Here is a 20,436-nt window from a genome sequence, read left to right as displayed (position 1 = left end):
TCAGTAGGTGTGTTCTGAGAAAATATAACCCCACCTTTAATATCCCCATCTCCCACACCATGAGTGCAAGGCCTTCAGGGATGATGTTAGCTGATTAATAATGATCAATGATGACCAAACTAGAATCAAAATCTGTTCCTCAACACCTCTGGTTATACAAAGCATTGTGTGTTAGCATTGCGTGTTAGCATTGTGTGTCAGCATTGTGTGTCAGCATTGTGTGTCAGCATTGCGTGTCAGCATTGCGTGTTAGCATTGCGTGTTAGCAGTGTGTGTTAGCATTGCGTGTTAGCATTGCGTGTTAGCATTGCGTGTTAGCATTGCGTGTCAGCATTGCGTGTCAGCATTGCGTGTCAGCAGTGTGTGTCAGCATTGCGTGTCAGCATTGCGTGTCAGCATTGCGTGTCAGCAGTGCGTGTCAGCATTGTGTGTCAGCATTGCGTGTTAGCAGCGTGTGTTAGCATTGTGTGTTAGCATTGTGTGTCAGCATTGCGTGTCAGCATTGCGTGTCATCAGTGCGTGTCAGCATTGCGTGTCAGCATTGCGTGTCAGCATTGCGTGTCAGCAGTGTGTGTCAGCAGTGTGTGTCAGCATTGCGTGTCAGCATTGCGTGTCAGCAGTGTGTGTCAGCATTGTGTGTTAGCATTGCGTGTTAGCAGCGTGTGTTAGCATCGTGTGTTAGCAGTGTGTGTTAGCATCGTGTGTGAGCATCGTGTGTCAGCAGTGTGTGTCAGCATTGTGTGTTAGCAGTGTGTGTCAGCAGTGTGTGTTAGCATTGTGTGTTAGCATTGTGTGTCAGCAGTGTGTGTCAGCATTGTGTGTTAGTATTGTGTGTCAGCAGTGTGTGTTACCATTGCGTGTTAGCATTGTGTGTCAGCATTGCGTGTCAGCATTGTGTGTCAGCAGTGTGTGTCAGCATTGTGTGTCAGCATTGTGTGTTACCATTGCGTGTTAGCATTGTGTGTTAGCAGTGTGTGTCAGCATTGTGTGTCAGCAGTGTGTGTTACCATTGCGTGTTAGCATTGTGTGTCAGCAGTGTGTGTCAGCAGTGTGTGTTAGCATTGTGTGTCAGCATTGTGTGTCAGCATTGTGTGTAAGCAGTGTGTGTCAGCAGTGTGTGTTACCATTGTGTGTCAGCATTGCGTGTTAGCATTGTGTGTCAGCAGGGTGTGTTAGCATTGTGTGTTAGCATTGTGTCAGCAGTGTGTGTCAGCAGTGTGTGTCAGCAGTGTGTGTTAGCATTGCGTGTTAGCATTGTGTGTCAGCAGTGTGTGCTAGCATTGTGTGTTAGCATTGTGTCAGCAGTGTGTGTCAGCAGTGTGTGTTAGTATTGTGTCAGCAGTGTGTGTTAGCAGTGTGTGTTAGTATTGTGTGTTAGCATTATGTGTTAGCAGTGTGTGTTAGCATTGTGTGTCAGCATTGTGTGTTACCATTGTGTGTTAGCATTGCGTGTTAGCATTGCGTGTTAGCATTGTGTGTCAGCAGTGTGTGTTAGCATTGTGTGTTAGCATTGTGTGTCAGCAGTGTGTGTCAGCAGTGTGTGTCAGCATTGTGTGTTAGCATTGTGTGTCAGCATTGTGTGTTAGCATTGTGTGTTAGCATTGTGTGTTAGCATTGTGTCAGCAGTGTGTGTCAGCAGTGTGTGTTAGTATTGTGTCAGCAGTGTGTGTCAGCAGTGTGTGTTAGTATTGTGTGTTAGCAGTGTGTGTTAGCATTGTGTGTTAGCATTGCATGTTAGCATTGTGTGTCAGCAGTGTGTGTTAGCATTGTGTGTTAGCATTGTGTCAGCAGTGTGTGTCAGCAGTGTGTGTTAGTATTGTGTCAGCAGTGTGTGTCAGCAGTGTGTGTTAGTATTGTGTCATCAGTGTGTGTCGGCAGTGTGTGTCAGCATTGTGTTTTAGCATTGTGTGTTAGCAGTGTGTGTTAGCATTGTGTGTCAGCATTGTGTGTTACCATTGTGTGTTAGCATTGCGTGTTAGCATTGTGTGTCAGCAGTGTGTGTTAGCATTGTGTGTTAGCAGTGTGTGTTAGCATTGTGTGTCAGCATAGTGTGTCAGCATTGTGTGTCAGCATTGTGTGTTAGCAGTGTGTGTCAGCAGTGTGTGTTAGCAGTGTGTGTTAGCATTGTGTGTCAGCATAGTGTGTCAGCATTGTGTGTCAGCATTGTGTGTTAGCAGTGTGTGTCAGCAGTGTGTGTTAGCAGTGTGTGTTAGCATCTGTCAGTTCTAGCAGAAGAAGCTGATGACTAAACTCTAAAAATGCAGCATCACTGATCTTTTATGATCCTTTCATCTCAAACCCTCAGTTATTATTTATGATCCTATCATCTCAAACTCTTATTATTTATTATTGTTATCCAGTAACTACAGAGAAAATGTAGAATATTGATAAGCTAAGACTTGGTTACAGGACTGAGAGGGCAGTTTAAAATGGTACTCAGATAAACATTAATTATGTATGTGTTAAAGCTAATGCAGAAATATGACGCATATCGATTTGCCGTGTTTTATTAACGACTATAAATCAGACGAGAGACCGTTTTGTGTTTGTTATTTGTGTTTTAATTAAGTTCTTCATTTGAGCTCTGAGGTTTTATCCGGTTAACTTTCTAAAGAAACACATAAGTACAGCCTGTTACTCTTACAGTATATTACATACCTGTAGATATTTTGACCACAAAAATGTGTGGATTTTATGAAGATAATTTCCATCTCTGTTAGGGATTTAATACGAAACTAAGGTACGACAGACACCAACGACTGCGTGTCTGGAAAATATATGTTTTTATTTATTTTTATGTTTGTTTGGCAATTTTTTTGTTGTCACTAGAAGCCACTACGGGATCACATTAATAATTTGAATATAATCCAGGAACTGATCATTCAGAACCGAATCGTTTGCATATGAATCTTTTGTACCTTATTTTCACCACATGAACTGAAGACACATTTATAACAACTCTTATGATTTATAAACTAAAGTAATAGCTTTTTGGACTTTCGAATGCTGCTGTCTGTTTATTTCTAATAAACAACAGGACCAGTTTGCATGATGTATTTTAGTCTTCAGTAATTTCACAACTCCAGAGCTTTGTATCTGCTGTTATCGACACTGTTGTACTGTAGGTTGCTTGATTCGTTGTCTCTGCAGACGTGTGAGACTATCACGAAGAGATAGTAACAGCTCCTGCTTGACAGTTTTAGAGGTGTGAGACAGAGCTGAACCAGCATTTATTTGTCTGCCAGCTAAGCAGAATTTGCATGGCTTCTCTGAGCCACTGGGTCTGTCCTAATCAGACCATATTTTTGCTGGGAAATTGTTCACTTTGTGCTGCTGTTAATGTGAACAACAAAGAATTGTATACCTTTAAATTGTTTATGCTTCATATTTTGTATACATTGGAGAAGGTCCTCAAAATGCAAAAAATAAATAAATCTTGCATGAATTATTATTCACAATTAAAATTCATGCAAGGATTTGTTTGTTTGTTTGTTTGTTTGTTTGTTATCTTTTCTTTGTAACTCACTAATAGGAGGAATTAATTCAATCTCTTCACTTTCTCCCTTTTTCTTTTTTCTCTCTGTTTTGATCTGGTACAGTTGGCTTACAGCGCCCTCTCGTGGCTCAGACGTTTATAACTGCTTCTCTTGTACTGTACCACACAGAGACTAGTGATGATGTCACTCCTGTGGATGACGTCAACGGATGATTGCTTTACATCACCCGAGTCTGAAATAATAATAAGAATAAAAAAAAACTATTACTAGTACAAACTTTATTCATCCTATTTTATAGAATTTAGTTTTAAAATCAATGGCATTTAAATATAATAAATATATATTTTTAATTCACAAAAAATGACGAACAAATGCTAAATAAATAATGAATAAATAAAATGATCAAAATCCATTCACACATTTTTATTCAACGTGACTCTAAGATTGTTATTTTATCAGTAGATGGTTGTAGGACTGGTTGTGTTGTCATGGTGACCTGGGAACAATACTTGGGTTGTTTATGTGATACAAAGGAAATTGTAACAAAGTGCTAAAATTCACCTTAACGTTGTTCTATACAACAAGTTGTTAGGTTGTTATGATGTTGTTAGATTGAGTTGTTTCTAAATATCAAAATGGAACAAATGAGTAAACAAATCCCCAATTGGCAGCTGAGATGTATACACACACACACACACACACACACACACACACACACACACACACACACACACACACACACACACACACACAAACATACACACACACACACACACAACCAGTAGTGAGTGTAATGATGTGCTCCTAAGTAACATAGAGAGAATTAATCTGGTTTATTTTTGTAAACAAACAAAGAAACAAACAAATTCAGCATCATTTGAACTTTAAAAAAAAATTCTTATCATTAGATTTTTAAATATTTGCATGAATATGAAGTTATTTGCTGCGCTGAGCTAACATGGGTACCACGAGATTGTGTAAAACCTGATGATCCATGTCAGATCTGATCTGATCTTATTTCACTAAGTTAGGTTAGCTTGTTGCTTCACAATATCACACACTGGCTTCTGTGCAAAATATTTCATATTTGAGAATTTTTATAATTTTTTCCCCCAAAATCTTAAAAAAGTGCTTCTTTCCAGTTGATTTTGAGAATGATCCAGTTGAGATGAGAATGTCTCTCAGACTTATGGGCCTCTGTGTAAATATGTTGGTTAGCTTTGTATGCCAGAAGATGCATCAAAAGTAAAACTTGTCCTTTATTCATGTACAGAATATTTGTTGGGGATTATTTGACATTATTATTATATTTAATTTCATTTTTGTCTCTCGAACAGCACATAGAGATCATACAGACAAATCTGTACTGAAATCAGTGCAAACACAAAGGAAGCATGTGGAAGGCTGCAATCACGGATCCTGCTGTAGTGACACTATGAAGCCAGGTTATGAAGCCGGGATGAGTTTTGTGCTTTGTCTTTAAATGCAGGCTGCATGTGACGTAACACTACACGTCTTACGCGTGCTCTCTCTCTCTCTCTCTCTCTCTCTCTCTCTCTCTCTCTCTCTCTCTCTCTCTCTCTCTCTTTCCGCTTTCATACGGACGCCAAATAAAGGACTTTTTTACCTTTTTTTTTTTTTTTTTTTTTTTTTTTAAATCCAAAACCTCTCGTATCTCCCACATGCACCGGCTGCATTTGGCTCTCGGCCCTGCAGCTTAACGCACCGGAGCTCCTGATTTTCTTGTCTGAGGTTCGGAGATGGTAAAAGACGGGACAGGGTTATGATGCTCAGGGGCACCGGCATGTGCACGTTAGCCCTGGAGGCTGGAGCAGACTCCTGCTAAGCTAAGGGCAAGTGACAGAAAAGACAGAGGGGAGAAAAACCGGATGCACTCAGTCAGGATGTCTCGGTCGGGGACGTTTCTCCAGCTGCTCCTTTTCGCCCTTTCGTTTACGCGCTGAAACCAGAACGCGTCTCGGCGTGTGAGGGATAATTTATGTATTATTTATTTATTTGTTTTTGTTATGTTTTGCTTTGAACTGGCTTTGTTTATGCGTAGCTAACATAATAAGTAAAACCGCACAAGCTCGAGTCAAATGAGGATTCTGGGGCGATTCCTGAAGAAAGGAGCGCATATGCTGCAGTGTCTCTGCGGAGAGCGATCGGAGGCGACCACGACCACCAGCAGCGGTGAGACACACAACTCTCTCCCTCGCTCGCTCTCTCTCTCTCATTCTCTCTCTCTCTCTCTCTCTCTCTCTCTCTCTCTCTCTCTCTCTCTCTCTCTCTCTCTCTCTCTCTCTCTCTCTCTCTCTCTCTCTCTCTCTCTCTCTCTCTCTCTCTCTCTCTCTTACTCACTCCTTCTTACACACACACACACACACACACACACACACACACACACACACACACACACACACACACACACACACACAGAGTATATAAGCCCTAAGTTCCATAGGTTCCATGTTATATACAGTAGAATGTCAGTATGCACCCTGCGCTCCTGCTCATGTTCATGCACGGCGCGCACAGTTCACCGAGTCCTGCGGTATTATACGGTGTTGTGTTCGGCGCGCAAGTTGTTTTTTTTTTCTTTTCTTGTACGGCTTTTTAACGCAACTTCCGCGTAAGCTATCCTTCTATCACCGATCTCCTTTGGTGCACATTTCCAAAGTCACAGTTTTAACAAAAAACAAAAACAAAAACAAAAAAACAAAAAACCAACTAACATTTCTCTGCTTTTCCATTTTCTCCCCATCTCCTTTGTCTCCACGTCAAGGACGTTTCCTTATTATTGTCAGGAACAAAGCATGCAGGGTTGTAATAATAAAAAAAAAAAACCTGTCGGTTACGACCGGTAGATGCAGCCCGCAGGGCCACAGCAGCCAGACTGCGTCCTGAAGATTATTTTAAGGTGAGATGAGCTTTCTAAAACGGGCTCTGGTGTCCCTGCAGGATGGGCAACTTCTTCACGTGATTCAGCACCTCGGACAGCAACTTTCATTACCCAGCATGCACTTGTTCCCGTCTAATTGCAGCTTGTCTATGTATGCGATGCATTGAGTTTTGACATTTTACGTATAAAAACAGTGTGCAGTCATCTTACATCTTCACTGATCAGAAGGTTGGGGGTTCAAGTCCCATCGCTGCCAAGCTGTCACTGTTGGGCCCTAAAAAGGGTTATGCAAAGAAAAGATCTTCTTCTTCTTCTTCTTCTTCTTCTTCTTCTTCTTCTTCTTCTTCTTCTTCTTCTATGCATTAAAATAACTGCATTACACATGATGTAAGCTGCTGAAACCTACAGTAACACCAATGACACACTTTTGTTTTTAGATAAGATCGTCCTTTTAAAACACAGTGTCATTCCACGCTTTTTTGTTTTCAATATTCCTCTATTATAAGCCAGAAGTGACACAGAACTATATTGAGTACACGCTTACTAACCATTACAAAGGTAAACGGTTCTTTATCAGGATGACCGGTTCTATGAAGAACCTGTTACATCCATGGAAGGTTTCATTTGCACAAAAAAGGTTCTCTGTATTGTGGGAAAAGTTTCTTTAGAATAAAAAAGTTCTTTATGGCACTAAGAAAAAAATTTACCCACCATTTGTTCTTCCTGGCGCCTTTATTTTTAAGAGTGTCATGTTGTCTGCATCACAGCTCAGATATCTCAGGTTTGACCCTCAGCTCAGTAACACATGTCCTCCTTGTGTCCGCTCACAATTCCCCAATCTTATACAAGTCCTATTTCATATAATATCTAAAGACAATAAGTGGAACTTGCCACTGTCATAGTGAACATATACTACAGAACATCCGCTATACTGCCAGAAGTTTGCGCACCCCTGACCATCACACAAAAATTTGCTGAGACATGTTAATGGTGTACTTTATAAAGTTGGTACTCAAGTAAAGGTACTGTTTAAAATCATTATTTAAAAATAGTATTAAATATCGATCCCTAACTGTTGATTTTAAAATAATTTTTTTTTGTGGATATAAGGTCAACAATTATAAAAATCCACCAATGTTTTGATTCTAACCCTTTTATATGTCAAATAATTAGCTTTAAAGTCTCACCATGCAATTTCAGGTGGAAAAAAATTATACTGGATCACTAGGGGTTAAAAACCACACTCCATATACAGTAGATTGCAGTCTGCTGTGAAGACAAACGACAGGACACGTAAAGGTCACACATGACCATTTTCCATTAGAAAATTTCTGTGGTTGTTTGAGCTGCGCTTGTGTTTGAGCTAGCCTTGCGCTGTTGCGCTGTTTCTGTTTACTCCTTTAGTTCATTAGGGTTGTTGCACTCCTGCTGAGCTACACATCTTTTCATTTACCCTTTTTTTTGTCTTAATTATACATTTACTTCAAGGGGGACCTCGTTCGCTTCACTGCGGCTCTACACAAGACAAGATTTAGTGTAGATTAAACAGACAGTAGTGTATTGTAGTGTAGTGTGGCTCTATTATTAACCTGATGAACAGGGTGATTTTTCATCACAATCATGCTATGCATCATTCTTTGTAGATTCTTGATTATAATCCCAGTTAATTCAAAAAAAAAAAAGGCTATAGCTTTTAAACCACAAGGCGTACACATATCGTACATTTAATGTAAATATACTGCACCTTTAAATCTTTACCTTTACTTTTTAATCTTTAAATCTAAGTAAAAGATACAAAAGGGTCTTAAAAAAAAGTAAAGCGTCAATAAAAGGCACTTTTTATTCTCCTGAGAGCTTATATAATTAGAGAGCTGATTTGCATATTGAGCATTTGCAGGGTTCGTTATTATAGTAACGGTTCCCAGCAGTAATTATAAATATACGAGGTAGTTTTTCATTATACTATTTTGCTAACACATGACGCTGTGATAATAGTGTACCATGTGATAACAGGCAGTTATTGTGCTGTGAAATCAGACACACATGGGTCATGTGGCATAATGAGTTTGCTTTGCCACATGATTGCGTAGCTCAGCGTGCTTTGGTTCAGGAGGTGTATGGACAGCAGGTGCTGTCGCCGCTCGTTGTTGTGTGTTTGCACTGCAGTGCACGCTACTCTACGCTACACTGACTAAGAAAAAAAAAGAGCAGTGTGACTATAAAAAGGAACAAACACTATCCGGGACAATCTGTGCAGCGCTCCAATAACAGGACAGTATTAGAGGGCACTACAGAAGCTCCAGAGTGCAGTAGATTATTTACACAGCCAGAATTATTCACTACACTGCTACACTGCATGCATTTTGCTGAAGAAGTGCTGATGAAACATTTTACATCTCACCCCAGGCTTCAGTAATAGACATGGTGGTTTGATCGAACAAAGACTAATTTGGGTTTCTAAACCAGGACAAGAGACACGAGAGTTTTCAGGAGGCACCACGCGTGGATATTGGTTCTCATTTCAATCTGTGTCTTGGGACTTTTTAGAATAATCATGCTATATATATATATACTAGGTGTTTGGAATTTTTCAATAGAGTCTGTCTGCAGATTGCACATAAAGAGTGTCCTTGAGTTCATAAGTGATTTGTGGATCTCTAAAAATAGAAAAGAGAAAGATGGGTATTTTCCACAGTTTCTTGGCCAGCTAGGTAGCATGAGATAACCTGAGAGGATTTTTTAAAAAGTGGTTAACTGCTAGTGACAAATCATACACACAAATATTTCTAATCTTTATCACTAAGACTAGCAAGTGGCAAGTCATAGGTAGCATTGGTAGCATAAGCTAACTGGATGTTATTTCTGCTAGTAATTTTCATGCTACTGTAAGCCTGAATTGCTAACTATCATGGATAAAAATCATCATGGACTTCTGAGACAGATTTGATGTTATAATCATAATTTTGCTGTTGATATCAGTTATTAGTCCAATCATATGACTAAACAACGTGAAGTGAGACAAATTTAAAATCATAGACAAAAATACCCTTGACATTCATTACTAAAGCTAATTGGCTAGCTATCCTGACAGGATTTCTGAGAGTAATATTTAATTGTATTCCTAATTTTGTTGTATGTTGCTGTTGTCTGTATATATAACATTATAGGTAACGAGGAGAATATAAAGATATAATTCTCATTGTTACCTGATGTTGCTAGACATCAGCAAATCCTGTCACATATATATATATATCTTTACATGTGACAGGATTTCTCAGAATATTTTTATATTTTTACATTTCATCACTAAGACAAACTAGCTAACTAGCATGAGCTACCCTAATAGCATTTTTAAAGAGTTTTGAATACTTCCTAGTTTCCTAGCTAGTTGCCACCCATAAGCTAGTCAATGTTAAGCCAGTTAAGTTAAGATGAGCTGATCATGCCTGATTTCTTTGAGAAATTTCAAGTCATTTTTTATAAACATTTCAATTTATCAGCCATAATGCAAGATACCATGTTCAAATCGGCCAAGTCATCAAGATAAATTAAATTAGACAGCTAACATCTAACATCAAGATAAATTAAGTTAGACAGCTAACATCGCTAACATGAGCTAACCTGCCAGTAATGCTGGGAAAATTTTAAAATAAAATTAGCTTAATCCACAAAAACTGTCATCATCTGTCATAATTAGCCAGCTAGCTAAATTTCTTAATTCATCAGAATATCTTTAGATCAAAGCCAGTAATATTTTTCAGTGCATGATAGACGGCTATAAGCTAAGCTAACAGAACTGGTTTTACTCACATGACATGAAACTAGCTATGATGAGCTAATCTGACAAGATTTCTCAGGGGATTGATAATAATGATCATAGATTTCAGTGTTACAGTGATGAAATTAACCAAAGCTTTTCAGCAGAAATTCTGAGAGAATCTTTAAATGATTTTAAGAAATGATACAAACTTTTCACTTGTATGCCATATAAATAATAAACATGAGCTAATATGACAGGATTTCATACATATCTTTCATATGCTCATATGCTATGAAGCTAACAAACCTGAACTAATCTGAGCTGAGTTTAAGCCCTTTTCCATACATTGTAAAACATGTCAATGATAATGCTATTAAAATAGCTAACCTGAGCTAAAGTGGACAGGATTTTAAGTCATTTCAACCCTTATGAAATGAATTACAGTGAAATTAGCTAGCTACAAAATGTCTGGGAGGATTTTCAACTCTAGCCAGTTTGCTAACATCCTGTGAGAACTTCTGAGAAAACCTTCTAAATACCAAATACCAAAAAAAAAAGTCTGAGGTTTGTCTTTAATGATTTGTCATATATAAATAAGTCAAAGACATGCCGACTAACATCTTCATTATTCTAGCATAAAGCAATTGTATATATTAAAAATAAGAACAAAAAAAAAATACAGACGATATCTGCAAGATGTATCACAGTATTGATGTATCACAGTATTGATGTTGTGTCACAGTATTGATGTATCACAGTATTGATGTTGTGTCACAGTATTGATGTATCACAGTATTGATGTTGTATCACAGTATTGATGGTGAACCATTAACACTTTTGATGAATTCCATAAAACGTATGTTCGCTCTCCTAGTGCTTTGGTCTATCACTTTCTGGCGTATTGTGTGTTTCTGCAAATCTTTGTGGTGCCCAAAGTTCCCAACGTTTATCCCGGAGAACCCCCTGATCTGATTCATTATAGTGTTCTCCATGCTCCCAACACACCTGTACCAATTAATCAACTAATTAACAGTTTATTTGTGTTACAATGTGCAGGACAGGAGGTTCTCCAGGACCACGGCTGGGAACCCGGAGTCTAGGTAATTGCATTAGATACTTATATTCAATGAAAGTATGGAAAGAACGAAAGATTTAGCATAGTTTAGTATATAAACCTCTTGTATATGCTCTCTCTCTCTCTCTCTCTCTCTCTCTCTCTCTCTCTCTCTCGCTCTCTCGCTCTCTGTAGGTATATCATATAAGTGGCATATTATATTTGCTCACTGTATTATATTTATTATACTTATTATATTCGTTGATCATTTGTTTAAACTCGTGTATTGTGTTTATGTGGAAGCAAATTCTCTAAATACTTTTTTTTACACATAACCCCTAAGTCTTGCCATAAGCATTTTTCACTGTACATACAGTGCCGTATTGTAATATGACCACTAGGTGGCAGTAGATCATAAAAAATAGCCGTATGCCTCCAGGTTGAGAAGATGTGCCAATATTCAGCTGTATAATATATTGTAAGAAAATCAATCAACTACTCGGTAGCAGTGGATAAAACCAAGAGCCAAATGTCTTAAATTTTTGAAAAACAAATTTTGGAAGCTACTTATATAAATCTATTTCTTTTGATACAACTCTTCATTATTTGTAAGCTAATTCATTTACGAACAATTGCAGACTATCCATCCGATGCATTTGTGATGACGATTAGCATTCGTTCATCTTATCCTGGCCAGTGTTACTGGAGTCTATCCCGGGAACGCTGGGTGTGAAAAGGGAATATACCCTGGGCAGGAAGCCAGAACATCACAGGACACCACACACATATATTCACACTTTCATTCACAACTAGAGGGAACTCGGAGTAGCCGAATTAGAGAAGCTTGTTTACACACAGAAGCACATAACCGGCTATGACCTTCTTATGAAGCGCTTCGCTAACTTTTTAAAGGTGCTTTATAACCGTGATAATATAATCAGGCAAATATGGTGATTTGCTAATTGAATATTTGTGCATGACTTGTTCAGAGTGTCTTTTTGTCATTTTCATGACCCTGTTGCAGCTGTCTAAATCTTAAAATATGCCGGGAAGCAATTTAAATAAAAATCATTCAACTTTAATTCAGATGGGAATATTATGTAAATATGCAGTTCACCATATGGCACGCCATTCACTCTCTCTCTCTCTTTATAGTCCGTTTCAGTCACTTTAAATTTATAATTTATTGTTGTTATTTAATCTTTTCAAGGGAATTAATTCCAGTGTGCAGCCTAAGCAGAATTTATGCTGCCCTCCTTTTTTTTTAACACAACAACAACAACAAACGACGACAACAACAACACGAAGCACTAAAACTATTTTAAAAAATCCATCTTAGTATTGAACACATGAGAGGCAAAAGTTATTACATCATAAAATATAAGAGCCTATCATTACTGTAAGTGGACTGAGATCAGGGGAATTTGGAGGCCTATTTGACATCTTGAACTCTTTTTCATGTTCCTCGAAGCGTTCCTGAACAGGTTTTGCAGTCTGCTATCAGATCAGATGGACAGACCTTCTATCCCCATGTGGATCAATGAGTCTTAAATGTATATGAAGGTGTTGCAGGTTAACAATCTTTGTTACCTTTGTTTAATAATCAGACCTGTACACATGTGTTTTTTTTCTGCTTATAACATATCGGCTTCAAGAACCGACTGTTCGCTTGCTGCGTAATATATTTCACAGCAATCGTCAGGTGCCATGGGAACAAGAAAGCAGTGCTATTCATGTCACCTGTCAGTGGTTTAATGCTGGCTGATCGGGGTGAGATTTTCATAACAAAATTAATTAATTAATTAATTCATTCATTCATTTTCTACCGCTTATCCAAACTTCTCGGGTCACGGGGATCCTGTACCTATCTCAGGCGTCGTCGGGCATCAAGGCAGGATACACCCTGGACGGAGTGCCAACCCATCACAGCGCACACACACACACACTCTCACACTCACACACTACAGACAATTTTCCAGAGATGCCAATCAACCTACCATGCATGTCTTTGGACCGGGGGAGGAAACCGGAGTACCCGGAGGAAACCCCCGAGGCACGGGGAGAACATGCAAACTCCACACACACAAGGTGGAGGCGGGAATCGAACCCCCAACCCTGGAGGTGTGAGGCAAACGTGCTAACCACTAAGCCACCGTGCCCCCCTAGACAAAATTCAGAGACCAATTAATTTTTTCTTTTTTTTACAGTGCATCAGTAATAATAATGACACCAAATCCCACCACTTATTCTTGGCAGGAAATAAACTCCACCAGCATCATTCTGCCTCATGCATAAGCATTTCTTCTAATTAAATCCACAAACAATGATTTATTAATGTGAAATATGTGACTTCACAGCTTTTGATGGAAAAAAAAGTAATCTCGCAGGCTTTCCCCATATTAAACTAAACTGTCTGAATGCAGCAGTGGAGGAAATGAAGACGGATCTGGCTTCGGGGTAGAGCTCGGTCTCTCTTGTCAGCTCCGGTCTCAATTACATCACACAAAAGCCACGTTGATGTGAAGCGACAGAGATGTGAAAAGCAGGGACAAGACTTAGCTTCCCGCATTAAATGCGCTAGGCACATCCTGACAGAACCACGTGAATGTTTAATGCGGCTCTGGCACGTGGAGCTGAGTGCGAGCTCATGTGCGAGCCACGTGATCCTCCCACGGAGTGTCAGCAATCTCACAAAGCTTTGTGAGTCTCGGTATGAAAGGTCCCATGATGTAGCATGCTTTTGATCAACCCAGGGTTGGTTTTTTTTCATCTTTTTATGGATTTGTAGCGTCGTCATATTCAGGAGTGATTTTCTGTGCTAGTGTTTCACTAGCAGCTGCTCTGATTTAGCTACAGATGAAGAATAAATCACTTCGTCTTACGGTCATAGAGGAAAATAATCAACAGCAAGTCACTCGTACCACAAAAAACCCCAAGGATTACCTTTTCAAGGTACTCGGAGAGTACCTTATGGTCCGTTTTATCGGTGTATGTTTACGTTTGGTGTAACTCCTGATCTCACTTGGCTTACAGCAGCTTTAATCTCTTCAGTCCGGAAGATTTCAAAAGAACCCGAAGTGAAATCTTTACCTCTGATTATAACAAAGCACTGACACTGGAGACTCCTTCCCTACGTGTTAACAAATCGTGTCAACGATAACACACGTGCTTTTTTTTATTGAGTATAAGTTGTTTCCATAGAAACAACAAACCTACGATTTGTAGCCACGCCGGCGTCCGAGCCGCTCGACACCTTCTCTTCTGATCAGTCAGAACCGATAGCAACATGTGACTTTCTCGTCGTTACGTCATTATCATAACATTAGTCTGTTCTTTAATCGCTATCAGCTTTACAATTCAACAAACATCTTTACCAATTTTTTAATCATAAGCAACTTTACGAGCTTCTCATTACTCTTGCTTGCTTACATGATGCTCGCTGCCGTGAGTGTGTGTCTAAAAAAATCCCTGCTGAGACAGACTCTTCATGAGTAAACACTCCTAAAGCTGTGTGTTGAGCATCTTCAGATTGTGTATAATTCATAACAAGTAAATTAATCATGACTTCATCGCAAAATGAATGCAGGCCTATTGGGGATGGGAGTGGGGGATTATGGTCACGGTGGCTTATGTATATTTAATGGTCAGCATATTTGCCTCACATTTCTGGTGATGGAGTTTTGAATATCACGTCTGCCCTGTGTGCATGTGTGCATGTGTGCGTGCGTGCATGCATGTGTGTGTGTGTGTGTGTGAGTGTGTGTGTGTGTGTGTAGTTTGCATGTTCTCCCAGTGCTTTGGGCGTTTCCTCCACGTAGTCTGGTGTTTTCTCCGCCAGACCAAAGACATGTGTTGTAGGCTGATTGTCATCTCAAAATTGTCCATGGTGTGTGTGTGTGTGTGTGTGTGTGTGTGTGTGTGTGTGTGTGTGTGTGTGTGTGTGTTAAGTGCTATAGATAGATAGATAGATAGATAGATAGATAGATAGATAGATAGATAGATAGATAGATAGATAGATAGATAGATACTATAGATAGATAGATAGATAGATAGTTAAATGCAAATGACAAATCAATAGAGTTCAAAGAGTAGATTATTGTACAACTAAATAAAAGTTTGACATAAATAATTAAAGAAATAAATACAACTTACTAGATAGGCTATTAATACAATTTGACATGTATTTCTGTCCATTTTTAAATCCAGTATTAGCTTTACATTTCAACTGCCTTTAAATATACCCTCAAATATGATTGACAGCACTAAGCTCCACCCACACACTCAGAAAGAATCACCAGTGCATTTCATACATTTCAGGGTACAACACACTCGTCTCTCAGGCTGTGTTGTTAAGAGCACCGTACTTTATTACCCGGGGAAACTGAATGTAGTACACAGCTCATTAAAAAGACATAATTGGACCTTAGGGATGGGGTCACCACCGTACGTTTATATCATTCGTACCTTGGGGAAAAGTCTCCTTCAGCTTTGTGTCTTAAATACTTAGTGATAGGTCACAGTTTGTGTGTGAATGCGAGACTTTCTTTTAGTGATGATGATGATGATCGACTCTTTTCCATTTAAAAGTCTTCCCAAACTTTCTGCCTCATCCGTCTCTGGGGTGCGTTCTTTCCTGACCTTCTACAGGGACAGATGTTCAGTCATAAGGTTAACTCTAAATCTTTTAGAACCCTGGGATTATTCCTAATGCAGAGCAGGGGCAGTTCTAGGATTTCATCTTTGGGGTTTTAGCCCTCAGTGAGAATTTAAAACAAGAAGAGTTTTATATTATATATTATATGACTACACAGTAAGCCAAAACTTATGGTATTATTTAAAATGGCAAAAGTGGACACCAAAATTTTATGCATGATGTAATGATGCCAGTCTCGAATCAGATCAGTTCATGTATGTGTGCATTCTCTACAGTGTGTCCAATGAATGACGTCATTAATAAACTAATATATACAAGACAAAGACCAAATCAATAAATGTTATTTTTATTTAGTATTGAATGGATTGTTTGCATTGATGTTTTGTTTGTGCTACAACTCTGGTAATAAGAATAGTGAAATTTCACTGCTTTTGGTTGCCGTATTTGCGGCTTTCTGTCGATTAACGTTACAGATATACGACTCCAGCTCTGACTGCGCGTGCTCGCTGCGCGTACCTGTGCTTTTCCGTTCAAATAAAGCAGAAAGCTGATGACGCACTTTTGAAAGACTACAACGCACGTGCGTAAAAGCAAAGTAAAAAAAAATCGCTCTTGGATCAAACTGATAAATAATTTTCTTTCCCATCGACGACATGTCCTGCATTTTATCATAATTTTATTGTTATTTATGAAAGTAAAAATTATGGGGTGGCTGAGATCACAGACAGGGGGCGCTGAAGCCACCCTAAAAAGGGCCTAAAACCGCCCCTGATGCAGAGTGAACAGCAGAAGCCGGACACTAAGTGTAAAAGAAAACTTCTTTCCTTTTGCTAGCTCGGTGTTTATCTTTCGAGGATTTTTTTTGAAAGAATTATAAAATAAAAATGATAATAACCAATTTCTCTATGTCCTGTTTCTCCAAAATGGCTCTACTAAGCATGAGCACAAGCTTATCCTTATGCCAAGCATCTCATCACCTCCTTTACCGTCTGCCCCTCATACTTAATAATCAATAAATAATAAGTATTTAATCATTTTCAGCCCATGTCACTTTGCTAATCTCAGGCTTGAACCTTTTTCCAGCCGTGTTAATGTTCAGTCCTTGTGGCTAAAATGATGTAAGTCTATTTCCCAACACTAGAGGGAGTTGCAGGGATATTGCCACCGTCCTACAACGACCAATAAAGAATTTATTCTACTTCTTGTAATTACATGATTCAGCTTTGAGGAATCCAACAGCAGATAAAAATCATCCATGAGAGAAAACCTCGATGTGTTTCCAAAGTACTAAAGTCTTATTGTCTTCAGAGTAACCAGTGGATCTGTTAAACGGATACAGGGCCAATGAGATGTTGCTAAAGCGAAGAATTGCTTCCCTGCTGGATGTGTGCATGAAGAACCTGATGAATAAATGAACGAATATATGGACGGATATATAGCCGAGAACTCTAGACAGATTATGGCCAGAATAAACAGTTATTTAACCTGGACTATTGAAATATTTATTATTCATTAACATTGCTATGTTAATACTGTTTTAAATCTAATTCATTATTACACTTTCTTTATTACTTTATTCTACTGTGTGTAAAACACTGAGATTCTGGACTTATAGTACAAAAAGTGCCATGGTTGGATGAATAGATGGATAGATGTGTTGATGTGTGACTGTGAATGCATGGATGGATGGATGAGTGTACTGATAAATGGATGAATGGATGGATGGGGTTTGAGTAGTATTTTGAATGGATGGGTGGATGAATGGATGCATTTGAACATGGATAGTTGGATTGCACAAAGGGAAGGATAAGTGGGTGAGTAGATGGATGAGTAGATTGAAGGATTGGGGTGTGGTTTGATGTGTGGTCTGATGTATGGATAGATGGACGGATATAAGTACAGGATTTATAGAATGATGGATGGCGCTATGGATGGATTTGTACATAGCCAGATGGATGGTTGAGTGAGTAAATAGATGGATGGATGAATGAATAAATGGTCAGATGGATGGATGGATAGATAGATGAATGGATTGTGGTGTTGTAGGAATGGATGGATGGATGATTGTATGGATGAGTAGATGGATGGGAGTGGGAATAGTATTTTATTGATGGATGGATGAAAGCACAGGACTTTATAGAATGATGATGGACCAGAACAGCCTATGTTCTCTTTCTCTCTCTCTTTTTCTTTTTAAAAGACGAGTCAGCTTGAGGAACGCATGCATTTTTCTTGTTGTATAATGAATTTTCGCTGCTATAGCGTCTCTTACGTCAATCATGGATTAGACTTGAGGGTAAATCATGAAACACTGTATTAGCATTTTTCTGTCCCTGTCCCCAACTCTCTCTCTCTCTCTCTCTCTCTCTCTCTCTCTCTCTCTCTCTCTCTCACTCACTATCTCTCTCCTTATGCCTATCTACCTCTATTTATGTTTCCATCATTCTCTCCATCCTCCCTCTTTCTCCGTCTGCCCCCTCATCCAAACCTCGATCACGTATGATTGCGTAAGGGAGAGTGAGGAGCGTCGCACAACCGCTTGTCTGTCTGGAAAGAAGAGAGAGAGAGGGAGAGAGAGCGAGAGAGAGAGGGAGAGAGAGCGAGAGAGAGAGGGAGAGAGAGCGAGAGAGAGAGGGAGCGCAGGCTCAGTAAAAGCCTCACATCTTCAGTGTTACTGTGCAGGAGACCACACTTAAACCAGCTTCATCCAAGCTCACACCGTCTTATATTCAGAAAGATTTTTGCTGCCTGTGGATGTGTTTCATATCCATCTTTTGTAAAGTGGGACCACCACCAGTTCCTCATCTGTTCATCCGATCCTGAGCTATCTGAAGGATGTAGAAACAAGTTTTGTTTTTGTGTAATTTTTTATTTTTAGCTTCATTATCAACCTGGATCACCTGCACCTGGCGCGTGCCTTCTCTCTCTCTCTCTCTGTCTCTATCTCTCATTCTTTAAAATCTTTACAGCATTGATATTTTTATTTCTTCACATAGAGAAAAAATGGCAAATGTTTAAGTGGAAAATTGCACATGCACATTGCATGAGACGGGAGCATGCAAGGGTAGCTGTTTAAAAAAGATTTTACTCTCTCTCTCTCTCTCTCTCTCTCTCTCTCTCTCTCTCTCAAGAAAACAAACAAACAAAAAAGATCTAAAAACAACAATGACATTTGGTTAACACCGACAGCAGCAGCAGCAGCTTTCTTTCTTTTTTTTTTTTGTGCACCGGCTGCATCCAGTACCGATTCAGAGGAAAGGTAGAGGAGCGTGAAAAGGTGGGTGACAGAGAAGGAGAGAAGGAGAGAGTTTGAAAAGAAAAAGAGAGAGAGAGAGAGACAATGGCCGCGATCGCGAGCTCCCTGATCCGTCAGAAGCGACAGGCGCGCGAGTCAAACAGCGACCGGGTTTCGGCGTCCAAGCGGCGCGCGAGCCCCAGCAAAGACCCGCGCTCCCTGTGCGAGCGCCATTTCCTCGGCGTCTTCGGTAAAGTCCGCTGCTGCAGCGGCAAGAAAAGACCCGTGCGCCGGCGACCAGGTCGGTCTTCGGTGATATTTATTTAATGCATTTGTTATGCGAAAGAGAAAACGGGTAAAAAAAAAAAAATCCACCTGTTTATAAATCACGTGTTGCGTATTTCCAGCACGAGATCCACAAACGCACGTGCTAGTCAAAAATAAATAAATAAATAAATAAATAAATGCATGATTCACTGATACAAAACTGTTCAAATACATATGATTTATGCTTTATGCATTGGATGCAATTTGTATCAAACGATCTTTTCTTCTAACAAATGATTGTAATATTGGTACTGAATCATTATTGCTTAATGAATTAAAAATACATTTGTGCATGGATCGTGCAATATTATTATTAGGAGTATTTTTAAAATCTGCAATAATGGATTGTATGTTATGTCTTGATGCAACAGATCCTTTTTTTTTTTTTTTTTTTTTTGCTGGATCTCAAAAGGGAAGCTGTGCATGCATCACCTGCCCTCTTTGTGCTCTTTAGAATTCACCATACAAAGTCGCCACATAAAGTTTGCACAGATGCTGTTTTAAATAGTGCAACAGTGCTATTTTGAAAACAGCCAGGCAAAGTGGCACTGCAGTGCACCAAGGCTCCCTTAGATGAAACATTTTAATGGTAAATGTTTATCACAGAGAGGGAAAGAGAGAGAGCAAGAGAGAGAGAGAGAGAGAGAGAGAGAGAGAGAGAAAGAGCGACGGAGCACCTTACTGCAGTGTGGGGAGGGATTTTGCGATCAGTTGCATCGATGAGCATGGTCTTGCTGCCCACAGAGCTTCGCCATCATCTTTTTTTCTTTGCACAGAAAAAATGGCACGATGCATATAAAGGTGGGGTGGTGGGAAAGAGGGTTGGGTAACATACTGCTTTTCTTCACCTCCCTCAAATATCAATTGCATCTTATTATGTACCACAACTTAAGCAGTGCAGAGAGAAAGAGAGATAGAGAGAAAGAGAGAGAGAGAGAGAGAAAACTGCCTCCACCTACCCCAGAACTCAACAAATTACAGCACATTTTTTTTTTATAAAAAGAAAA

General features: G+C 39.3%; 1 protein-coding gene across 8 annotated transcripts in view; it reads left to right on the top strand.

Annotated features, from left to right (window-relative positions):
• Positions 1-20,436, top strand: part of fgf12a (fibroblast growth factor 12a) — a 51,169-nt gene that overhangs the window by 6,500 nt on the left and 24,233 nt on the right. Inside the window, exon 1 of one of the 8 annotated variants that reach the window (XM_047806678.1) lies at positions 5,163-5,690. The exons of 2 other annotated variants lie outside the window; for them this stretch is intronic. Coding sequence is in view for 3 of the 6 variants with exons in the window: in XM_027158322.2 (XP_027014123.1) it covers positions 19,208-19,403 (196 nt within the window). In the remaining 3 variants the exon portion in view is untranslated. Of the gene's footprint in view, positions 1-5,162; positions 5,691-18,350; positions 19,404-20,436 lie in introns of those variants that run through there. 5 more of the 8 variants (XM_027158323.2, XM_027158322.2, XM_027158321.2 and 2 more) reach the window with 5 other exon arrangements.

This window comes from Tachysurus fulvidraco, chromosome 22 (assembly GCF_022655615.1).
Source record: "Tachysurus fulvidraco isolate hzauxx_2018 chromosome 22, HZAU_PFXX_2.0, whole genome shotgun sequence".
NCBI lineage: Eukaryota > Metazoa > Chordata > Actinopteri > Siluriformes > Bagridae > Tachysurus > Tachysurus fulvidraco.
Note: the sequence above shows the minus strand (reverse complement) of the source record. Positions and strands in the feature narration are given on the sequence as shown.